At 41.9% G+C, this 22,291-nt stretch overlaps 1 protein-coding gene across 4 annotated transcripts in view; it reads right to left on the bottom strand.

Moving 5' to 3' along the window:
• The window catches only part of TACC1 (transforming acidic coiled-coil containing protein 1), a 162,376-nt gene that overhangs the window by 39,488 nt on the left and 100,597 nt on the right, over positions 1 to 22,291 (bottom strand). For all 4 annotated transcript variants that reach the window (XM_089661296.1, XM_089661293.1, XM_089661297.1 and 1 more), the window contains one exon: positions 1,463 to 1,523. In XM_089661296.1, the coding sequence (XP_089517422.1) occupies positions 1,463 to 1,523 (61 nt within the window). The remainder of the gene's footprint in view (positions 1 to 1,462; positions 1,524 to 22,291) is intronic.

The following is a 22,291-nucleotide window of genomic DNA, read 5'->3' as shown; positions in this document are numbered from 1 at the left end:
CTCTACTCCTGAACGCGATTTTTGTGCTTTCAAAAAAATGCCTTTAACCTCAACTGCCTGTAAACGACTATGTGTACATGGAAACATAGGAAAACATAAAGGAGAGTTCAGGGGCTGCTGAAAAAAACAGCACAACTGCTCCTAAACTTCAGTTTAGCTGCTGCAGTGTACATGAGCCCTTAATCTCCAAATACGGAAAGGTTTCTTCACAGTAAGAGCTGTGAAAATGTGGAATAGACTCCCTCAAGAGTTGGTTCTGGCCAGCTCAGTGGATTGCTTTTTAAAAAGGCCTGGATTCTTTCCTAAATACACCCAATACACACCCCCTCTTGGGGGGGGGGTCAGGAAGGAATTTTTCCCCCTGCAGGAGCAAATTGGATCATACTTTGCTGGGTTTTTTGCCTTCCTCTGGATCAACTGTGGGCATAGGATTATAACTTTTTTTATGGTTGAACTGGATGGACTTTTGTCTTTTTTCAGCCAGACTAACTATGTAACAACAAAGCCCTAAAACAAAGGTAATTAGAGGATATAAAATATCGTATTTTGGTCTACAATGTCAGGGGATAAGTCAGATAAAATTGGCTAAAAGGCATGGCACACTTGTCTATACCTAGCATGATTGCAATAATTTGTGGCACACGAATATTTGTTCACGGAGCACATTTGTGCGCACTGACACACGCCATGTGCAATAGATCTTGGTGCCCTCTGGCCTTTATAAGGATGACAGCTGCTCCCAGACTTTGCTGGCTGGTCTTCAGCTCCCTGATACCTATGTTCCTGTATGCTTGTTCCTTTTGGATTTCCTGTTACCAACCTGGCTTGCTTCTGGACTTCCCGCTGCCTCTCTCTTGGCTCTACCCTCGGCTTGTTCCATGGACCTGTTCCTGATTGCCTCCTGTGTATGACCCTGGCCAACCTCCGACCACGCTCCTGTCTATTCCTCTACTTGACCACTGTGCTCTGATCTTGGCTTCCGTTCCTGACCTGGTCTCTGCCTCAACCCACCTACTCTGATCTGCCTGCACCTCCAAGTGCGTCATCCTGGATCAGCTACCTGCAGTGCTTGGCTTCCTACGGAAGAGGCCTCACCACTGCAGATCCATCTGACTACCATACAGCTGGCAACCCATGCTTCTTCGGGCTCAGCATCTCCTGTCACCATCTCCAGGGGTATTGTTCACTCATCCACAAGGGAAACCCTCTCTTCATTTCAGTCTCAAGTCCAGGCATAGATTGCATAATAAATAAAATATTTTTTGCAAAACAGTATTGCCAAAAGAAAGTCATGTCTGTCCTGAAATAAATATGTTATACTTTGTCATTACCAAATCAAACCTATAGCAGAAATATAGAAATTCCATAAGGGGTATAAAGAGACGAGAGGTGAACTGGATAACAGAATACACACCCAACACAATAAAAAGTATAACAGCTTTGATTATCTTGATTTACTAACCTGATTACAGACATCCAGAACCAGAGAGGATCCCTCATAATTCTGCACTTTGCAGCTGTTCCTGGAAAAAAGAATAGTTTAATTACTACAAATCTACTATATCACGTATTATTGAAACATCGCAGACTACATACAAAGGGTAACAGCACAAGAAGAAAAATGGAGCTGATGGAATTCACCAAACTCTGCTCATGCATGGATCATATATCTTTCAGCATGCTGGGGAATACATACTATTCAGGTTTACAGGCACTAAAATGGCCACACTATGGTGTCTGGGTATGTACAGAGCATTTGAAAAAAAAATCATCATATTTTTTGATATCAGACTTTTTAACAGTAAGCCAACATCTAAAATTGTTCCACCAACTGCTTAATTTTCCATGCCACATGCATTCACTACACTCTGCTCCATGGCTACCCATTATGCCTCTAGATTCAGTACTGCCTAGTAGTAGGGGAGAACTGGAACTCTGGTCTGGAGAGCAAACACAACCAGGTAGCCCTTTCATGGTAGAACCAAAGAAACCCATACCACCTAAAGTGTACCACAGTGCATTTTGTGAAGCAACATTTAATTGTAACCTCATCCAACATCAGCTTTCTTTGTGGCTCCATTTGGTCAAATTATATTTCAAAACTGCAAAGGAATCTGTTGCAAAAAGACTTCCCTCTGCTGGACACCATGTTCTCAGGTCTGATCGGGGAGCAGATAGCTGTATTATGTACACCATGTATCACTGACTAATTTCCCTACTCTGTTTTTTGCCTTAAGCCCTTTATATATATTAGTAGCACTGGTCTGGAGCAAATATCCCCCTGCGCAGTCCTCCCCTGCCAGAGGCCTTTGGAGAAAAAGGTGGACAAATTGATGAGTTCAGGAGCCAATTATTCCAAATTTGGAGCCAACAAGAAATTTAAAAGAACAAAGGAACACATGGGTTTCAATTGGAAAAAAAAAAAACAACTTCAGTGTCAGGTGTAATTTTTTTTGATGATCTGGCCACCTTGCTCAAGGGATTTGTTCATTCCTCCATGGAAACGTTTTCACAGAAGGAAGGGAAACTGTGGTATACAGCCATGTGCTACCAATGCCCCTGTTTATGTACATTGATTAATATATAAGATAGTGCAGCGCTAAAAAAAACTATGTTAATGTGATAAAATCAATAAGATAATATAAATGATCAATGGAATATATGAGTTAAATGAAAACCATAAATAATCATCATAGTGAAAATTCTTAAATATTAAAAATAAAAGTCTATAAATAAATTCAAATTCAGGGATCGTAAATGGGCCCCAAGGTGGCGCAGATATTCCCGGTGGTATATCAGTCATAAAACAAAATGGTGGGTGGTGACAAGTAGATAAAATAGGCACTCACCAGATGCGCAATGAAAATGCGCAATGTATTTAATTAAGCGGAGGTCTGCCCGGTATCCCTCTTAAGATGGTAAAGCTTAGGATAGGTAGATAACATCAGAGTGGCTTTACATCCATGGGTCCACTTTAAGGACGTACATACAGCCTCTTCTTAAACCAGGGATGGTCACCAGGGGGCACCCCCTGGTGACCATCCCTGGTTTAAGAAGAGGCTGTATGTACGTCCCGGTGACCATCCCTGGTATAAGAAGAGGCTGTACGTACATCCTTAAAGTGGACCCCTGGATGTAAAGACACCCTGATGTTATCTACCTATCCTAAGCTGTACCATCTTAAGAGGGATTCCGGGCAGACCGCTTGATTAAATACATTGCGCATTTTCCTTGCGCATCTGGTGAGTGCGCATTTTATCTACTTGTCTCCACCCACCATTTTGTTTGATGACCGATATACCACCGGGAATAACTGCCTCACCTTGGGGCCTACATATGATCCCTGAATTTGAATTTATTTATGGACTTTTATTTTTAATATTTAAGAATTTCACTATGATGATAAATTATGGTTTTCATTTAATTCACATATTCCATTGATCATTTATATTATCTTATTGATTTTATCACATTAACATAGTTTATGTATATATTAGTCACTTTGAAGGTTTATGGTCTCCTTTTTAGTGCATAGCTGCTTTTTTTATTAGTCAAGCGCTCGCTGATATTTCTTCTTATATTATGTACACTGATATTTTGCATGAGAAAGAATGATGAGTTAGGATAAAAGTAAATGGCACAAATGAAGTCGATAAACTATAACTGAAATTCACATTGCACTCAACACAAATAAAAGATGCCCCTAATTTTCAGACATCCATATCACAAGCTTATTAAAGTGAAACTGAAACTTTGTTTTAGTTTTTGACAAAATAGGAAAAGGTTAAACCTATATATTTATTTTTTGCTGTCTGTGTCATATTAGAGAGGGCCATGTAGTGAAGATTTCTGAATTGTGGCTAGGTAGTAACAAAAGTAAACAATGGAAGTGGGGGTAATGTAAAAAAAAAATACAGCTCAGGGAAGAACTGGGAACCCTTGTGCCAGGAGGCAAGTGGCCCTGCCCTGTCATGGTAGCCAGATTTTGTGGGCCAAAGCGTGTAATAATGCTGCAGTTGTTGATGGGAATGGTGAAAGGTGGGTATTCCTGAAGAACATGATTTTCGTGACACACCTTTCCACCTCTTCTAGAATCAGCTTCCTTTGTTGCTTTTGGCATTCATTCACATGACATTTCAGAGCTGAAAATGAAGTTGGCGCTAGGTCAGATCTCCTTCTAGTCTGTCAGATGTGAACAAGGGTAGCTAGCTATATATTGTTCACCATCATTGACTGGAGGTCCCACTCTGCTCAATGCCTGAATGGTGAATTATTTCCACTCAGGCCAACCAGCCCAACATATCCTATTACTGGCAAAAGAAGCAATTGCCCCTCTGCCCCCTAATTAACACTCAGAAAGCCTAAGGGCTCGTTCACACTTGACTATTTCTAACTCTTGCCAAACGCCCCTATAGCATTTGACAGGCATTATACAGGCGTTAGGGAAATGCTCCCCAAACGCTCCCAAAACACCCTATGCGTGGTTTTGAGGCGGTTGATAGGCGTTTGCCAAGCGTTAAGACCGCACCACAAACTCCTATAATGAAGTTAAATGGTATTAACACTCCACAACTGCCTCGCAACCGTGTCGCAACCGCACCACAAATGCCTGCCAGGCATTTTCGGAGCGGCACCATAGACTTGAATGGGAGGCTTCAACTCCTCCTGACTCGACACGAGGCGTCAGTTTTTCCGCAACGCGAATGCTTCCGTGTGCTGCCATGTGTTAAAAACGCTTCCCAAACACCTGTCTGATGCCTGCTGACAAAGTTAGTGTGAACGTAGCCTTACTGTCAACCATTATGGAGGATGCAGCTTTTTAGCTCTGCTGCTGTATTTGAACAGTGGGAACTAAGCAAGCACTGATATGTCCCTTGTCACTGCTCCTACTTACCTTCTTGCCCCAAGTGCGGTATGCAAAATAAAATTATGTTTCCAAATAAGGTTTAATCTGGATGATTATTACGATTGGGTTTGCATGGTTCTACTGAGCTAATGTCAGGTATCTAGCATAAACTGTAAGTGAACCTGTGCCCAGGCTATGCACATTAATGTACTTTTATATTGTGGACAAGTAGTAAAAGCACTTTAAAACAAGTCCCCATTCACCTCTGTATCTATAAGCACTGTGGAGAAAATATTATTCAAATTTCATAACACAGGCATTAAAAGTTTCAAATGTAAACGAGTAGCTGTTACAAAATGCCTGAAACCTGAGTTTAGAGTCTGTTGTGATCTTTGAGAACGAATAACTTCATATTAAATGCATCTAGAGAGGACTAGATATAGCAGCGTAATGAAGGCTTGTTTTGCGTTAAATTTTTTTTTAAGAAGAATAAAACAATCATAATAGAAAATATAACAATCTCAGACCAAGGATCATCTTTTCCACCTTGTGCTTTATAATATATTGAAGGAACATGTATAGAAATAATGTAGTTCAAGAGGACGAGGGCTTGTTTTAAAGCTTTGTTATTGGTTGTTAAAAATATGTAAATAGTTCACCTCCACAGTCGGGGCGCAGGTGCACTTTAAATTTTCTGCAGTTTTTCCAAACTTATTACACAATAAGAAAACACTGCCTCAGCAAAGGCAGAATGCACTTAACTTTTCTTGGTCTGTCCTGTTTAAATTACCATTTATTCTTGGACAGGACTCAATGTCAAGCAGCAGTCAGAAAGCTTAACAAGACCATGCAGTATTAGAAAGGGTCATTAAGACTGGGGAATATTAATCCACATTAACTGCAGTTGTGGGCACATGTTCAGAGAAACATCAAAGTAATAGAAAACCTTCCGAGCAGATCATAGATCTAAGGAAAACAAAGTAGAAACCTTCAAAGACAGGGATTTACGATACGTCAATCAAGATCTGATTTTAAGGAAATTTGAACAGTTTCAGATAAAAGGCTTCCTCAGAGAAGTTCAGCAAATTAAACATGCAGAATTTATTGTCTAGGAGAGATGGTGAATGCTCTACAAGGTTAGATTTCCCTAACAATTCGTTTCTGCTTGTTAAGAGCTTTATTTTTAAAGAGTGACCACATATAACCATCAGTTATGAAATCTGTATTTGCCCTAAAATCAGCAGGTGACACGAATCTTCATATGCATACCTGTTTTAATTACACACACCATGATCACACAGGCCTGGTGTGTATCCAACAACCACCACCACCCTTCCTGGCAGGCTAAAGGAATCACTCTAAATGCCCAGAACAATGTGTCTGCAGTGTACCATGGGGAAGGCTATATATATGGCCTTAATCAAAGAGTTAGTCCACCAACAATAGATATTTCAGTTTTTGGTAGATGCTAGAAAGTTCAACAACAGCTTATTATGAGGGGCATTCAAGTCAAACTAGGGACTTTTGAGTTCATATAATAGAAGAACAAATTTCAAGGAGTCGAAACTGCATTTATTTTTCAACATACTCCCCTGCTACATTTATACACTTACAGTATCCTAGCATTTAACTAATGCCATAGAAAGATTTGTCAGTATGCCTGAACCATCCATGGACAGGCTGCTTTGCTTTGTCATCAGTGTTAAAACGCTGACCTCCAAGGAACTCTTTTACGGGTCCAATTTCACAACAGGTTAACGAGTCGATTGTCCAGCATCAAGCGTTCCACACGCTGAATGTTCACAGGAATGACTACTGTGGGCTGGGAACCACTGCGGCCAGGATCATAACTGACGGCCATCTTTGAAATGTTTACACCATTCAAATGTCTTACTGCGGCTGAGCGTCTCATCACCGTACTGTGCTTGAAGTCTTCTGTAGATAACCACAGATTTTACACCTTCATTCACAAGAAACTTCATCACCACACGCTGTTCCACGCACGCACTAACACTGTTGTGTGCCATCCTAATTAATAGCCTCTGGACTGGCCTGCGACATGTGTGCCACCGATCAGTAATAGGACACACTTGCCACTTACTACTGCATGTAGTACCACCGCACTAGCGTCCCTTTTTATGCCTGTAAACTTAAAAGTCCCAGTTTGACCTGAACGCCCCTCGTAAATCTCTATGAGAATCAGTTGGTGTGAACCACACCTGCTGTGGCCCTTACAAGGAGCCCCCACTCTCACTATGCAGAGTGCACTCAAAAATGATGGAAGGGTGATCTCACTGCTATATCCAGGCCATACAAGAAGCTGGGGAAGACTCCGTCCACCGCATCTACCCATATCTAAAATATTACTTTAAAGCAGACCTTCACCCTAAATTTGCAAATTACCTATAAAACAATATCATTCTCCTGCTGGAGTACTGGACGTGCATGTGCTGCTAATCCCATGCATGCACAAACATATCATCAACATGTAAACAATATGACTCCCCTACTAGAGTGCTGAGTGTGCAGGCATGGGATCTTCACAGCGTCATCTTCAGGGGAGGCAAAGAATACCAGAAACTAAAAGGGACAGTCAGTCCTCTACCCCATACAATGAATGGCCGCCAAGATATGAAAGCTCAAAAGTATCCACAAAAATTACAGTCTGCATTTAACAGTGAATATGTAGTTTTAAATTGGCATTTTATACATTTTCTCAATTTGTAAAATTTAGTACAATAAGTTAGGCTCCCACTCAAAGGGTTAATTCACTTTTACAAAAAAACTGCCTATGCAGATCTCCTAGATTGTAAGCTCTAATGAGCCGGGCCCTCTGTTTCCTCTTGTACCAAATTGTATTGTAACTGTAATGTCTGCCTTCATTTTGTAAAGCGCTGCGCAAACTGTTGGAGCTATATAAATCCTGTATGATAATAATAATAATAGACGTCCCTGTAGCTCTGATCGAAGTTGAATAATGCTCTTGCTATACGTGTGGGCCATTTACGCACCTCATGCAACCTCACTGGGAAATTTCTTGCACGTTGCTAAGAGAAGCCTAGTGCTACTGCTCACCTTCACCATCACAGGAGTGAACGCTCAAACACTGAGCTCACAGCTACTGCATCAGGGGGGGAGAAAACACATGTGAGAGGGTTTGCATCAGAGAAAGAGCTCACTCCTGTGATGGTGGAGGTGAGCAGTAAGAGCTGGGAGTGTCTTAGCAACATCCTAGCAACAAGGCAGGAGAAGATGGCACCATCTATGGGATTTTTTCAGTTGTGCTTCAGGAGGTACATAAATAGCCTACACCTATAGCAAGGCATTATTCAACTTTGGTCAAAGCTGCATGGCTTTTGTGTTTGAACGCAAATTGTTAGACAGTGTAATTGGTTTTTTGTTTGGATTCTTTTTAGCTGGCAACCAGCAAGGCTCCCACTTTCCATTCATTACACATCTGCATCAGAGGTTGGTCATTAGCTCTGAGGAAAGGGATTCGTCCCCAAAACGCGTCAGCCATTTGACCGCAATGACAGTGAGAACACCTTGCCTGCCGTTGTGGCCATCATCATTTTTCTATGCTTTTTAGATACATGCTTCGTCTGTGAGTATGTTTTTATTTTTTCACTCCTCACAATAAACTTTGGATAATGCACTAGGTGTGTGCACCACCTGTTTTCTCTTTATCCAGTGGCTAGCTAGTAAGTATGCTGGGAAATGCATTTCGTTTTGCTTGCTGTGTGCATAGCTCATTCTTGTACACCTTACTCTTAAAGCTGGTTATAAATTGGGACGTTTGCCATTTTTCTTTTGGGCGGCAGAGAGACAACCTGGATTACTCAGGCCTCATGCACATTGAGCATTGCTCAGCTCCCCTGAATGCCTTTTCTCCTGGCAGCAGAAAATCTGTTTAAAAACCACCTTTTGTACACACATTTTGGCAAGTTTAGGCATGTCAAGCGTTTGAACATTAATGGATTCCATTGGCCAGAATATTAAAGTGGTTGTAAACGCTGAAGGCTTTTACCTTCATGCATTCCATGCATGAAGGTAAAAAACCTACTGTGACCTGCTCCTTCCTAATACTTATCGGAGCTCCATCTCGATCCAGCAATGTGCACGGGAGCCTTGGGTCTCCTGGGGTTCCCTCTCCTCATTAGCTGAGACACAGCCGTGGGAGCCATTTGCTCCCACTGTTGTCAATCACAGCCAGTGAAGAGAGAGCGGGGGGGAGCTGGGTTGAGGCTCTACGTGTCTTATGGATGCATATAGCAGGCTTGGGAGCAAGCATACACCAGTACAGGGGCTGACTGACCATTTGGGCACTTGGGCAGTGCCCGAGGGCCCAAGGTCAGTAGGGGGCCCCATGAGATGCCCCTGGTACCTTTCATAGGCTTTTTTGGGTGTGGTTTGAGTGTGGGCGAGGACACAGGGGCCCCATGATCCCCTATTGCTCAGGGGCCCCATGAGTTGTCAGTCCGCCCCTGCACCAGTACACACATAGCAGGCTGCTTGCTATTGGGGACACTGGTCAAGGGGGAAGGGCCAGGAGCGTTGGTGGGGTCCCTGAGAAGAAGACGATAGGGGCTCTTCTGTGCAAAACCATTACACACAGCAGATAAGTATGACAGGTATTTATGTCAGGTACTTATATAGTGCCGTCAGTTTACACAGCACTTTACATATATATTGTACATTCACATCAGTCCCTAACCCATAAGGGACATACAATCTAAAGTCCCTAACTTACATTCATATATACACATACTAGGGACAATTTGTTATCAAAACAAACAAACAAAAAAACTAACCTAATGCAGGCCATAGATGGGTCGAAAATCGGCCGATTTTCGGATTGTTAGTGGGCTAATTGTTCGGCCGTTTTTCGGTATTTTGGCAGATTTTTTTCATCGGTAAACTTGGAAAAAAAATCGTCCGATTTTGCCGAACGGCCTTTTTTCGTGGCAATGATGGGCAAATCGGCCAATCTTTTTACCGATAAAAAAATCTGCGCATGAGCAGTGACCTGCAAGAGGAAGACAAAAAGAAGAAGAAAAAAGAAGAAGAGGATGAAGAACAAGAAGAAGAAGAGGAAGAGGATGAGGAAGAGGATGAAGAAGAGGAAGACGAAGAGGATGAAGAAGAAGAAGAGGATGAGGAAGAGGAGGAAGAGGAGGAAGAAGAAGAATAGGAAGAAGAGGATGAAGAAAAAGAAGAGGAAGAAGAAGAGGAAGAGGAAGAAGAAGAAGAGGATGAAGAAGAAGAGGATGAAGAAGAAGAAGAGGATGAAAAAGAGGAAGAAGAAGAGGATGAAGAAGAGGATGAAGAAGAGGATGAAGAAGAGGAAGAGGAAGTAGAAGAAGAGGATGAAGAAGAAGAGGATGAAGAAGAAGAGGATGAAGAAGAAGAAGAAGAAGAGGATGAAGAAGAAGAAGATGAAGAAAAAGAAGAGGATGAAGAAGAGGATGAAGAAGAGGATGAAGAAGAAGAAGAAGAGGATGAAGAAGAAGAGGAAGATGAAGAAGAGGATGAAGAAGAGGATGAAGAAGCTGAAGAAGAGGATGAAGAAGAAGAGGATGAAGAAGAAGCAGAAGAAGAAGAAGCAGAAGAAGAAGAAGCAGAAGAAGAAGAGGATGAACAAGAGGATGAACAAGAGGAAGAAGAGGATGAAGAGGAAGAAGAAGATGAAGAAGAGGAAGAAGAGGATGAAGAAGAAGAAGAGGATGAAGAAGAAGAAGAGGATAAAGAAGAAGAAGAGGAAGAAGAAGAAGAGGATGAAGAAGAAGAGGAAGAAGAAGAAGAGGATGAAGAAGAAGAGGAATTCCAGTCCGGCAAAAAGTGTCCCTGCAGAAAGCTCCGCTATTTCTTTGACAGCTCCTTGACATTTATAGCGGTTGCAACAATGTATCTATTTGTTTCTGAATAAAAACATCTGTATCCAAAATGGATACAAATACATTGTTGCAACTGCTATAAATGTCAAGGAACTGTCAAAGAAATAGCGGAGCTCTCTGCAGGGACACTTTTTGCCGGCTTTACAAGGGATGAAAATCGGCCGTTTTTTTGTTACCGTTGCTGGTAACGTCGGCCGCTTGAATGACCGATTTTTCGTTTTTTAAAAGAAAAATCGGCCGATTTTTGACCCGTCTATGGCCTGAATAAGTATCCCTTTATTGTTTTTTATTATTATTGTTATTCTGGTCACTGGAATTAATGAACGTGCCTAGAGTCTAGGTGCATTTAGGTGCCTCAGCCAGTTTTTCTGGTCAAAAGCTCCTCTCCTGAATGCACTGGTGATGTTTTTTTTTGTTTTTTCCAATCCTATAAATGCTCCTCTTCTAATATGCCTCTACATGCCTATGAGGGCATGAACACATAGACAAATATAGAGGTGTGTATAAAGGGCAAACGCCTGTAAAAGCATTGTTTTTAAGCCCTGTGTGCATAAGGCCTTATGCGGGTTTTTCAGAGAGGATATATAGACTAGTATCTATCTGCAAGTCAGAGGCATTGCTAGACCTCAGAGGGAAATAAAAAGGAAATCTGGAGTTCATCTTTAAATCAAACCTTTGGACGGCCTTTCCATTTTTCTCACCCTGAAGAAATGTATAGAAGAGGTGATATATAATGTGTAGATCTATACACCCGTCTCCCCCTAGAGAGGCACACAGGACCTTTGATGCGGGATCAACATACAAACAAATTGCTGGAATGCCTGTCATTTTAATCAGAAGAATGTCTACAAAGAATCTGAAATGTCACTCAACTGCATATCACTTCTCTGACTAAACAAATGAAAAAAGGGCAGCATTGTTGCAGAGCTTACCGCCACTGACCTTGGGAATGTAAAACAAAGATTTATGCGTTTCCTCTCCTGTGTTCCCACCATATTATCTCTCAATAAATTCCACATCCTGAGAAAATATCCAATGCAATGGGTAGAGCTGGGAACACCAGAAATGAGGCCCTTAACTAAAATACCAGATAGTACTAACATTCAGGGGGAATCATTGTGTTGAGTCTTTAGGCCTCATTCACATCACATGATTCTGCCCAGAATTCTAAAATGGAGTAAAATTGTGGCAAAACACACATTGAGCATTTGGGTGCCATTATTGTTAACGTCACCGCAAAAAGAAAGGCATTTTGCCGCAGGACAAAGCATGTACAAAAATGCTCAAAACCACATTTTCAAAAAATGCATCAGAGTCGGCTCCAAGAAAAGGTACTCTGAGCAGAGAACAGCCCATTCAAATGAATGGTGCTGCTCCAAAAACACCACAAAAACGTGCATTTAAAAACACGCTAAAAAAACCCATGATCTGTCATGGCTAGATACTGCCATTGCTGACTTCTGAAAGTGCTACTAACCTGGCTGTTAAGCGGTTTCAATTATTTAAAGCTGTATTCCAGGTAAGGCATTTTTTACATTGCACCAGCTTGGACCAAAGTATGTATGTGCCAAACCTGTAGAATCCTGGGGAAGCACAGTAGCTAAATGGTTAGCACTTCCACCTGGCAATATTAGGGTCATTGGTTCAAACCCCAGCCACGGCACCTCCTGCCTGGAGTTTGCATGTTCTCCCTGTGCCTGCGTGGGTTTCATCCGGGTACTCTGGTTTCCTCCCACACTCCAAAGACATGCTGGTAGGTTAATTGGATCCTGTCTAAATTGGCCCTTGTATATGAATGTGAGTTAGGGACCTTAGATTGTACGCCCCTAGAGGGTTAGGGACTGATGTGAATGTACAATATATATGTAAAGCTCTGCATAAATTGACAGCACTATACAAGTACCTGAAATAAATCACTGTAGTAGGCACCGCAACTACAGTGAGTACCGCTAGCTACCGTGTCGAGTGGCTGCCCTGCTGCTTACTGAACATGGGGGGTTTGTACCTTGGCACAGGCACCATATAGAGAACACTTTCCATTTTCTCAGTGAATGCAAAGTGTTCTTCGATTGAACGAGGTGAGGAACGTATCCTCTTCATGCCACCTCTCCAACTTGTGCAACTATAGTCAGCAACTGCCTGTGTTGAGAATGCGTCAGGGAAGCTGCTCAGCACAGGGCCTGGAGGCTAGTGGTGATCCTTGGAGTAGTGGTGTCTACTACAGTGATTTCCAGCTTCTACCGGGATCCCACAGGTATAGCACATAAGAGGGGCTGACTGACAACTCATGGGGCCCCTGGGCAATAGGGGATCATGGGGCCACTGTGTCCTTGTCCAAACTCAAAAAAGCCTATGAAAAAGGTACCAGGGGCATCTCATGGGGCCCCCTACTGACCCCGGGCCCTCGGGCAGTGCCTGAGTTTCCAAATGGTCAGTCCGCCCCTGGCACATACATACTCACATGGGTCAAAAAACTGCCATACCTAAACTTCAGCTTTAAAATATTTTCACAATTACTAACAGTACATGGAACGAGTATCTGACTTCACTTGTGGCAATCATGGTTCAGGTCAGTAACACAGAAGGCATAGAAGACAGAAACGGTCAAATAACTAGCATTTTCAGAAGGAGGTCAACTTCTCCAAGTATTGGTTTCCCTTAAATGCACCTGCTATAGGGGTTTTTAATAGTGCCTTGTAATGGACTTGCCTACTGGGCACAGGAATAGCTAAGTATGTAGCAGCTATTTGTTCACGTCACAAGTCTCCCATGCCATTTTGTCATAAAAGGCATAGCCACAGTGACTTTTCCTCACTCCTTCCTTCATTTTATACAATACACAAACTTTTAGCAGATGCCAGAACCTCCTTATCAGATTTTTGAGGGGACAGTGACAGATCCTCTGAGACCTATTAGCCTGAATCCACACTTCAGTCTACAAACCCAAATAAAAACATCAGACTCCACAAGCCTAAGTAATCAGAGTTTTAACAGATGTCTGCAACTCTTCCCCCTATCGTAAATTCTATAGCAATCCACATTCCCAATAGACTGGTTATCAGACAAGACTCTAAATTGTCAGTATATTTCATAACTCATGAAATAATATAACAGCACAGCCAGAATATAGATATATTTACCTCCATCAGTTAATCTGTAGCAGTTTGAGCCCAAACATTGTTAACCTGGGAGTACCGGGAATAGAACCGTCCCGATTCCTCTCCTAGGGGAACTGGACATCTGAAACCTGTCATATTTATATACATCCCAAAGGTAATTTCACACTGGACAATAATATGCATGTTAGCAGTCTGTAAATGTTAGGTATTCAGAGATATGAATACTTATAGAAAACTGTATCTGGGACTTGGTCATAAACGTGGTGACTTCCCAGCAACCACCCCTTAGACCAGATGATCTCTGTCATCATCCCCCTTGATGTGAAGAAATGTGGAATGCAACCACATTTTGACAGCTCTCCTGTCCCATCAAACAACTGAAGAGTGCCAATCTAACACCTTGTTCATTGACTGAAATCTGCTGAAACATCACTTGCAAGCATTCATTTTCAACTTCTTTTTTTTTTTATTTCTCTGTTGCATTGTTGTCTCTATGTTACTTTGCAATAGCTTTGTAAGATTTTATTTGCACAATTTTTACCTTTTCATTAATAAACTACATTTTGAGTGTTATAATTGACATTAAGGCTATAACGCAAATAAAACAATCCCTGTCTCTTGAAGAGCGCTACTGTATATCATAAATCTCTGAATATACCTGTCTGTGGTGACAGTATGTGTACAGACCTTCATTTTAAGATCATAATTGGTATTGCTAATCTTGTGAAATTTTCCTGCTTTTTGGTGAAAGTAGGTGGTGGCAGTTTAAAGAGTTAATTGCTTAGTTAACTAAACCCAGTAACAATTGCTCTCAATCTGGCAGCATCTAGATTGTGGTTCCGCAAGCTAAAAAATCTTTGTGTAGTGTGGGGCTGAGAGTGGCATTGTTGTGTAAATGACGGTGCAGTGTGAGGTTGACAAATCTTTTGTCAAAGGTTGGTGAAAAGTGTGGTCTGACAGCCACGTTTTGTCACTTGCCTCCTATAGGTTTATCAGGGGGTCTGGGGACAGGCAATTGGGTTAGCCAGGGTAATGGTAGACAGTGGAATACTGGTTTAAATACAACTTCTTTACCAAAAATTGAAATGTAACAGAAGAGGAAAATATACAAGAGGCCTTCATCGAAGAACTGCATAAAGGAAAGTGAAAACCTTGTCATGGGATTCAACAACTATTATAAAGATATCAGTTTTGTTTTTTTGGGGGTTTTTTTAAGGCAAACCCAAAAAGGTAAAATAAATTACCCTGCACCCATGGATCATAGAGGAACTAGGACTGCCCCCGAACAGAAATTGTGTGCTACATTTATTTCTTGCTATCACTGAATTCCAGGCAGATATAAAAGAAACAAATTAATGCAGCCCTCAAAGCATTATTCCTCATTAAATTAAATTAACATTTAAAATGCAAGCACTGTAAAATATATATATGCGCCCACCCTTTGCAGCTATAACAGTTTCAACTCTTCTGGGAAGGCGGACCACAAGGTTTAGGAGGGTGTCTATGGGAATGTTTGATCATTCTTCCAGAAGCACATTTGCGAAGTCAGGCACTGATGTCAGAGGAGAAGGTCTGGCTCGCAGTCTCTGCTGTAATTCATCCCAAAGGTGTTCTATCAGGTTGGGGTCAGGACTCTGTGCAGGTCAGTCAAGTTCCTCCACCCCAAACTTGCTCCTCCATGTCTTTATGGACCTTGCTTTGTACACTGGTGCGCAGTCATATTGGAACAGGAAGGGGCCATCCCCAAACTGTTCCCACAAAGTTGGAAGCATTAAATTGTCCAAAATGCCTTGGTATGCTGACGCCTTAAATGTTCCCTTCACTGGAACTAAGGGGCCAAGCCCAACCCCTGAAAAACAACCCCACACCATAATCCCCCCTCCACCAAACTTTACACTTGGCACAATGCAGTCAGGCAAGTACCGTTCTCCTGGCAACCGCCAATCCCATATTGGAATATTTAGTAGCAATGAAATTTCACGCATGGACTTATTGCACAGGAGGCAACCTATCACTGTACCATACCACACTTGAATTCACTGAGCTCCTGAGAGCGACCCATTCTTTCACAAATGTTTGTAGAAGCAGTCTGCATGCCTAGGTGCTTGATTTTATGCACCTGTGGCCATGGAGGTGATTGGAACACCTTAATCCAATGATTTGGAGGGGAGTCCCAATACGTTTGGCAATATAGTGTGTATATATGTGCTTTTATACACATATATACATATATTTATATATATATATATATATATACACACACATACATACACACTTACAAATTTGACCTAGCATCCGTGTCTTGCAATCCTTGTATAGTAGAGCTAAGAGAAGAGGCAGAACAGCACAATCAAGTGTGCTGAAATGAGAGAACATGCTGACAGGAGGAGAGAGCAGAGTGACAGAGACGACCTCATCAGTCTGCTGCTTCTGCAGTCACGGTCTAGTTACAGGGTGGGGGTGGGGAGGAGACCTTTAAGCGAAAGTGGAAAAAGCACCAAAGAAAGATCAGGTCCACACCCCCACCAGACAGGGCTGTGTGATGTGGCAGAACGATGTAAATTTCAGAAAAGGATGGACATACAATTACAAATCTTCAGGTAAGACAGCTCTTGTATATTTATTTTATATGGGTTTTTAGTCGTTTTTAGTCAGTCATTTTCCTTGAGTTCAGCTTTAGGCTGTATTCATGCCTGATCTATCTGCAATGCATGACAAAACACACAGAAAACATGCATTTTCCATGCGGTCCCAAAATGCGATGCAAACACATGTTGCCATTAATTGTTAATGGCACCGCAAGTGCAGGTGGCAAACGTGCTGCAGACATGCAGTGAAACAATTCTCGGCCAAACTCTGCATCCACTAGCCGCTTGCCTGACGATCTCTGCTGCTCCACATATAACTACATTTACAGTGATGACACACTGATTTCATTCATTATCCAGTGAGTTTACGATTTTATTTTAATTTGATGTAAATAAACGGTGACGGTGCTATACAAGTACCTGTAATAAATACCGGTCATATTTACCTGCTCTGTGTAATGGTTTTGCACAGAGCAGCCCCGATCCTCTTCTTCTTTTCTTCTCAGGTCCCCCGCCAGCGCTCCTGGCCATTCCTTCTTCACTAGTGCCCCCAATAGCAAGCAGCCTGCTATGGGTGTACTGGTGTGTGCTTGCTCCCGAGCCCTGCTTTATACATGTAAAGCACTGTGTAAATTAATGGCGCTATATAAGTACTTGAAATAAATAAATAAATAATTTTGGAACAAGCCAGCTATGCTGGAATGACTGACACCTGTGCAATTGAGCGGGATATCTTTTCCCCCCACCCAATCAAAAGGCTGAAAACCTGGCCCCAGGAAACAGCCTAGGGAGAAGATGACAGCAGCCAGCAGAGGATGTAACCACCACATCACTGGAAGGTGGAGGCGAGTATTTTCTGGAGTTCAGGTCCACTTTAACCACTTCCTATCTGGCCCAATGTATATAAACGGGTGGGAGCAGTGCAAGGGCGGGTGGCCGTTTATAAACATCCTCCCCCCTGTGTGCGCTGCCTGGGAGCACACGGCACCACAATCCGGTGCCCCCTGTGTCCTCCGGACACAGTAGAACACCGATCGCTGTACGGGACCTCTGTAAAAGGTCCCGATCATGTGATCACTGATTGGTCAATCAGTGATCACATGAATAGTAGTAAACAAGATGTCACTTCCTGACATTGCTTACTACGTGTGAAATCTGTGAATGATCACAGAAGTCACATGGTACAAGGCTATTCACAACAGCCTTGTACCATGTGACAAACTGTGACCAATCACAGCTCACACAGTATTTCTCAATGGTTGCAGGAATGCAGCCAGAGAAAAGGAGAAATGATTGCTTTTACAGCCTTTATAGGTATAAAAGCAATCAATGTAAAAAAAAAAAAATTTTCATCACCCCCCCACAAGTAGTGCAGTTTCACTATGGTGACACTGTACTGCTAGGGTGACAGTGTGTTAAAAAAAAACAAAAGCAAAAAACCCATAAATAATAATGTAAAAAAATAAAAATGTCAAAAATGTTTTTAAAAGATTATAATTTTTGGTTATAAACTAATTTGTTTTGGTTTTTTTTTTTACTAAAAAGATAGATGAATACACTTTGGCCAAGATTTATGAAGAAAGATGATTTATTTGCAAAATTTTATAAGAAAAACACTTTTTTTTTAATTTATATAGCAAAAATATAAAAATCCCAGCGGTGAATAAAGTTTTATCTGTCTCAAAAAAATGCAAAAAAATTCACATGGGTACAGTGTTGCATGACCGCGCAATTGTCATTCAAAGTGTTATAGCGCTGAAAGCTGAAAATTGGCCTGGACAGGAGGGGTGAAAGTGTCCCGACTTGAAGTGATTAGGTGTGTATAGGTAAACTTTAAGATGTATTTCTAGGCAAATGTAACTTATTATTCTGGGAGCAATATTATAAATAGAAGTGTCCCTAATCCTCTCATTATATATTTATATCAGTGACTTGAAATGTGGGCTGTAAATAGCAGATCTTTACTGCTGTGAAAAGAAAAAAAAACAGGAAAGCAATCAGAAGTTTGTTCTGGAAATGTTTCATAGTCGGACTTTTCAGTTACGTTGTAGTTCATCATCAACTGCAGATGGCGGTTTTATTTTAGTAAGCACGTTAGTTTACAGAGAACAGCGTGCACTGAGAGGCTGTAATTACTCAGGATGTTGCTGACAGCACAGCATTCTGCAAAGAAGAAATGTCTACAACTTTAAAAGATAAATTCGTGTTCAAAGCATATTTGTTGATTTAATTTATCTGGGGATTCAAAGCAAAATTTGTGGATAGAACACTTCCAATCCCCGTGCTTTGAAAGCTGCCATCAGTGATCCAGGCAAGTGTAGACAGTGCACGGTTTACATTCAGAAACAGATTCTGCAGTCTTCACAGTAACAGCAGACAAGGGGTCAAAACAAGGGTGGCATCTGTTTTACATATGCTATTTTCAATGTCTTCCCTGCCAAGAGCAATAAATAACGATTTTCTGCTGCACTGCACTTATGTGGTTACTAGAGATCATAAGTTGCTAGAAGCAACCTATATAGCCTTACCCCTGGTTCACATATCTGCGTTCCTGTGGTCCACATTTTGTGTGGGCTCGAGAGCCCATTAATTTGAATGGACTCCCGTGTTCCGTGACACGCAGGGAAGACGTTCCTGCACTTCTTCTGAAAACGCAGCCCGCACAGGAGCAGAGGTTCCCAGTACGGTTTTCGATTTCCAGTGCGGGCGGCGTGCCATTAGAATTAATGGCACCCATACATGGGTCCACGTTCTTCTGTGCGGGAGGTACGGCTGCACGGATTTTTGTGCGGGTCAGCAGCGGCACCACCCGCACAGATGTTAACCTAGCCATAGCGAAGCACTGACTATTCCCTCACCTCATGCAATTTCAGACAGTGAATTGTGACAGTAGAATCCAGGTGTAGATGGATCTCTGGTGCTTTACTCCTTAGGCTGCCCAGAAACTGATCATTTTTTGCTTTTTTCAGCCAGAAGGTTGAATTAAAAAAAAAAAAAAACGTTTTCCCCCAATCCACACAAGTGAGGTGGATGGAGGAATCCTCCCCGGTGTGCTATTTTATTCTGACAGTGGGACTCCTCTACTGTCACAATACATTGTTCAGCGCAGGGGCGGACTGACTGACAACTCATGGGGCCCCCGGGCAATAGGGGATCATGGGGCCCCTGTGTCCGTGTCCAAACTCAAAAAAGGTACCAAGGGCATCTCATGGGGCCCCCTACTGACCCCGGGCCCTCGGGCAGTGCCCGACTTTCCAAACGGTCAGTCCGCCCCTGGTTCAGTGTCTGCAAAGATTGGCTGCACCCACTGATAGACAAAAGTTTTCCAATATTCCCATTCAGCTGAAGTCAATGGTTAGCTTTTTCGAGCAGGAATGGCCACAGATAGATCAAAGCTCAGCCAGTCCCTGCTGAACTGGATGAATTTCAAGCCATCTATGACTAGCTTTAGGCCTGGTCTCTACACTGTAACTAAACAATACATGCATGGGTATGTGAATCAGACAGCTTCCTTGGTATTAGTCCTGGTCTTCAGTTACAGTGGACGATGTAAACAGGTCGAGTCCTCATGCACACTGGACATTTTTACAGCGGCTGTTTTTGGCTTTTGGCATTTTTTGTCCATGCACACATTTTTTGGCTGGAAATAAAACCTAGGACTAACCTAGGAAACCTAGGAAAAACAGGGGTAAATCAGTGTTTTTGGACTTTTTTTGATAAAAAAAATATTTTTGGGGGTCAAAAAAACTATAAAAAACACAAAAAAAAACGTGGCTAAACACTAATACAAAAACTCACGTTCTTAACGTGACTTTACACAGCTAACATTACCAGAGTTATTAAAGTGCCCCGTGTGCATGGAGCAGAGCAGGATTGGGCTTGTATTGGCAGCTCTCTAACTACAAGAAATTAAAAAGCTAAGGAAAAGAGTTCAGATTTGCACTGTTGATTGGGTTCTCTTCCTATATTAAGAGAGATAATGTGGCGTGTGTATAAAAGTACAAATGTCTTTAAAGCGAAACTCCACTGTATCCGAGCATCACAAATCAAAAACGCGTTTAATTCATTTTTACTATTCAAACCAAACTACCCCATCCATCCATGTCTTTATTTTTTGAGAAACCACTTTGAAAAACACCTCCTAGCATTCCTAGCTGTGGCCATCTTGAGTAAGGGCAGATGATTCATGTAGCATTTACTTCCTGTAATCCATCTGCCCTTAGCTCAGGCATGCATGGCTTAACAAAACCTCCTCCTGAAACAAAAAAAATGCCCATGAAGACCCCTAGGATGTAGGACATAATTTTGGCCTAGGCCAGAAACCAGGAAGTAACTGAAGAAATGAAAAAAAAAAAAGAAAAACAAATGAATAGAACATACCTTCCTATCTATTTACGAATGCTATCAGCATAAGGATTAAAAATAGTTCATGTGGATGTGGGAGAATGAAGAGCCTTTATAAGGGCTCATTCAAACCAGTTGCGTGGGGGCTATTTGGCTGATATTTCCAGTGCAGCGCTTAGTGAAATTTGCTAGCAAGTTTAGAGGCACATTGCAAGTGAATAAAACAGTCTATGGAAAGGAAAAATGCTGCACTGCAGTAAGCACTTAAAATACCTGACTTGTCTATGCTCTCAAATGCAATTTTTTAAATTGATGACAGGGTCATTTTAAGCTGGCAGTGTGGTTTCCATCTTTAATTTCAGCTACGGAAAATGTTTATGTTAAAGTTCCATAGGTGGTGAACAAAAATAGTCTGATATAGTTTTGACACATAGGCCAAAGTTGCTGCCCTGCAACATCACATAGTAGATGTCACCGGTATGGCTATACCAGTAGTAATTGTTAAATAGCTAAGGCTAGGTAGTTGCAGGGCACAAAAATGGTTTGTGAATGTATGGGAGTGAAAGTTAAAATACATCTAAACCCAAGAACAAACATGATGTAATATATTTCAGGTTACCAGTTCTTAGATATGGTGGCTGCATTTGTTTTCTTTGACCAAAGATGGGTCAAAATTCCTTCCACTGACACCAAGGATGGGTCACTGATCCTTCCAGTGACACCAACGAAGGGGAACTAGTCCTTCCACTGACACCAAGGATGGGTCAAAATTCCTTCCACTGACACCAACGATGAGCCACTACTTCTTCCACTGACCCCAACAAAGGCGAACTATTCCTTCCACTGACATCAATGATGGGGCACCATTTCTCCTCCTACTGACCACAAGCACTTTCTCATTTTCTTTACTCCCATTGACCACCAAGCCTGGGACATTGTCTACTCCTATGATGCTGGGGAATTTTTTACTCCCCCTGACCACAGTCCAGCCCCCTAATGTCTGAAAGACTTTAGAAAGTTTGGAGACCCTTGCTTTAATGTAATACTAACCAAGGAGAAAGTGGATACAATAGAGGCAGAGGAAAATATACACTATATGGAAAACGTTTGTGGACACCTGACCATCACACCTACTGTATATGAGCATGCTGGAGAACCCATTGCAAAACCATGGATACCCCCTTCCCTTTGCAGCACTAAGAGCCTGCAAGCTTCTGGGCGAGTTTTACACAAGTTCTTGAACTGCATTTATGGGAATTTGTGCCAATTTAACAAAAGGGCCATTTGTGAGGCTAGGTTCTGATGTTGGACGGGAAGTCTTTGCTTGCACTTCATTTCATCCCAAAAATGTTCTGAAGCATTGAGGTCAGGGCTCTCTGTAGGCCACTTGAGATCCTCCACACTAAACTGCTCAAACCTTTATGGACCTAGTTTTCTAGTCCTGCTGGAACAGAAAAATTCTCAAATTGTTATTACAAGGTTGAAAGAACACAGCTGTCT

This window comes from Staurois parvus, unplaced genomic scaffold (assembly GCF_062004578.1).
Source record: "Staurois parvus isolate SC_StPar_1 unplaced genomic scaffold, SC_StPar_1.0 ptg001328l, whole genome shotgun sequence".
Classification (NCBI taxonomy): domain Eukaryota; kingdom Metazoa; phylum Chordata; class Amphibia; order Anura; family Ranidae; genus Staurois; species Staurois parvus.
Note: the sequence above shows the minus strand (reverse complement) of the source record. Positions and strands in the feature narration are given on the sequence as shown.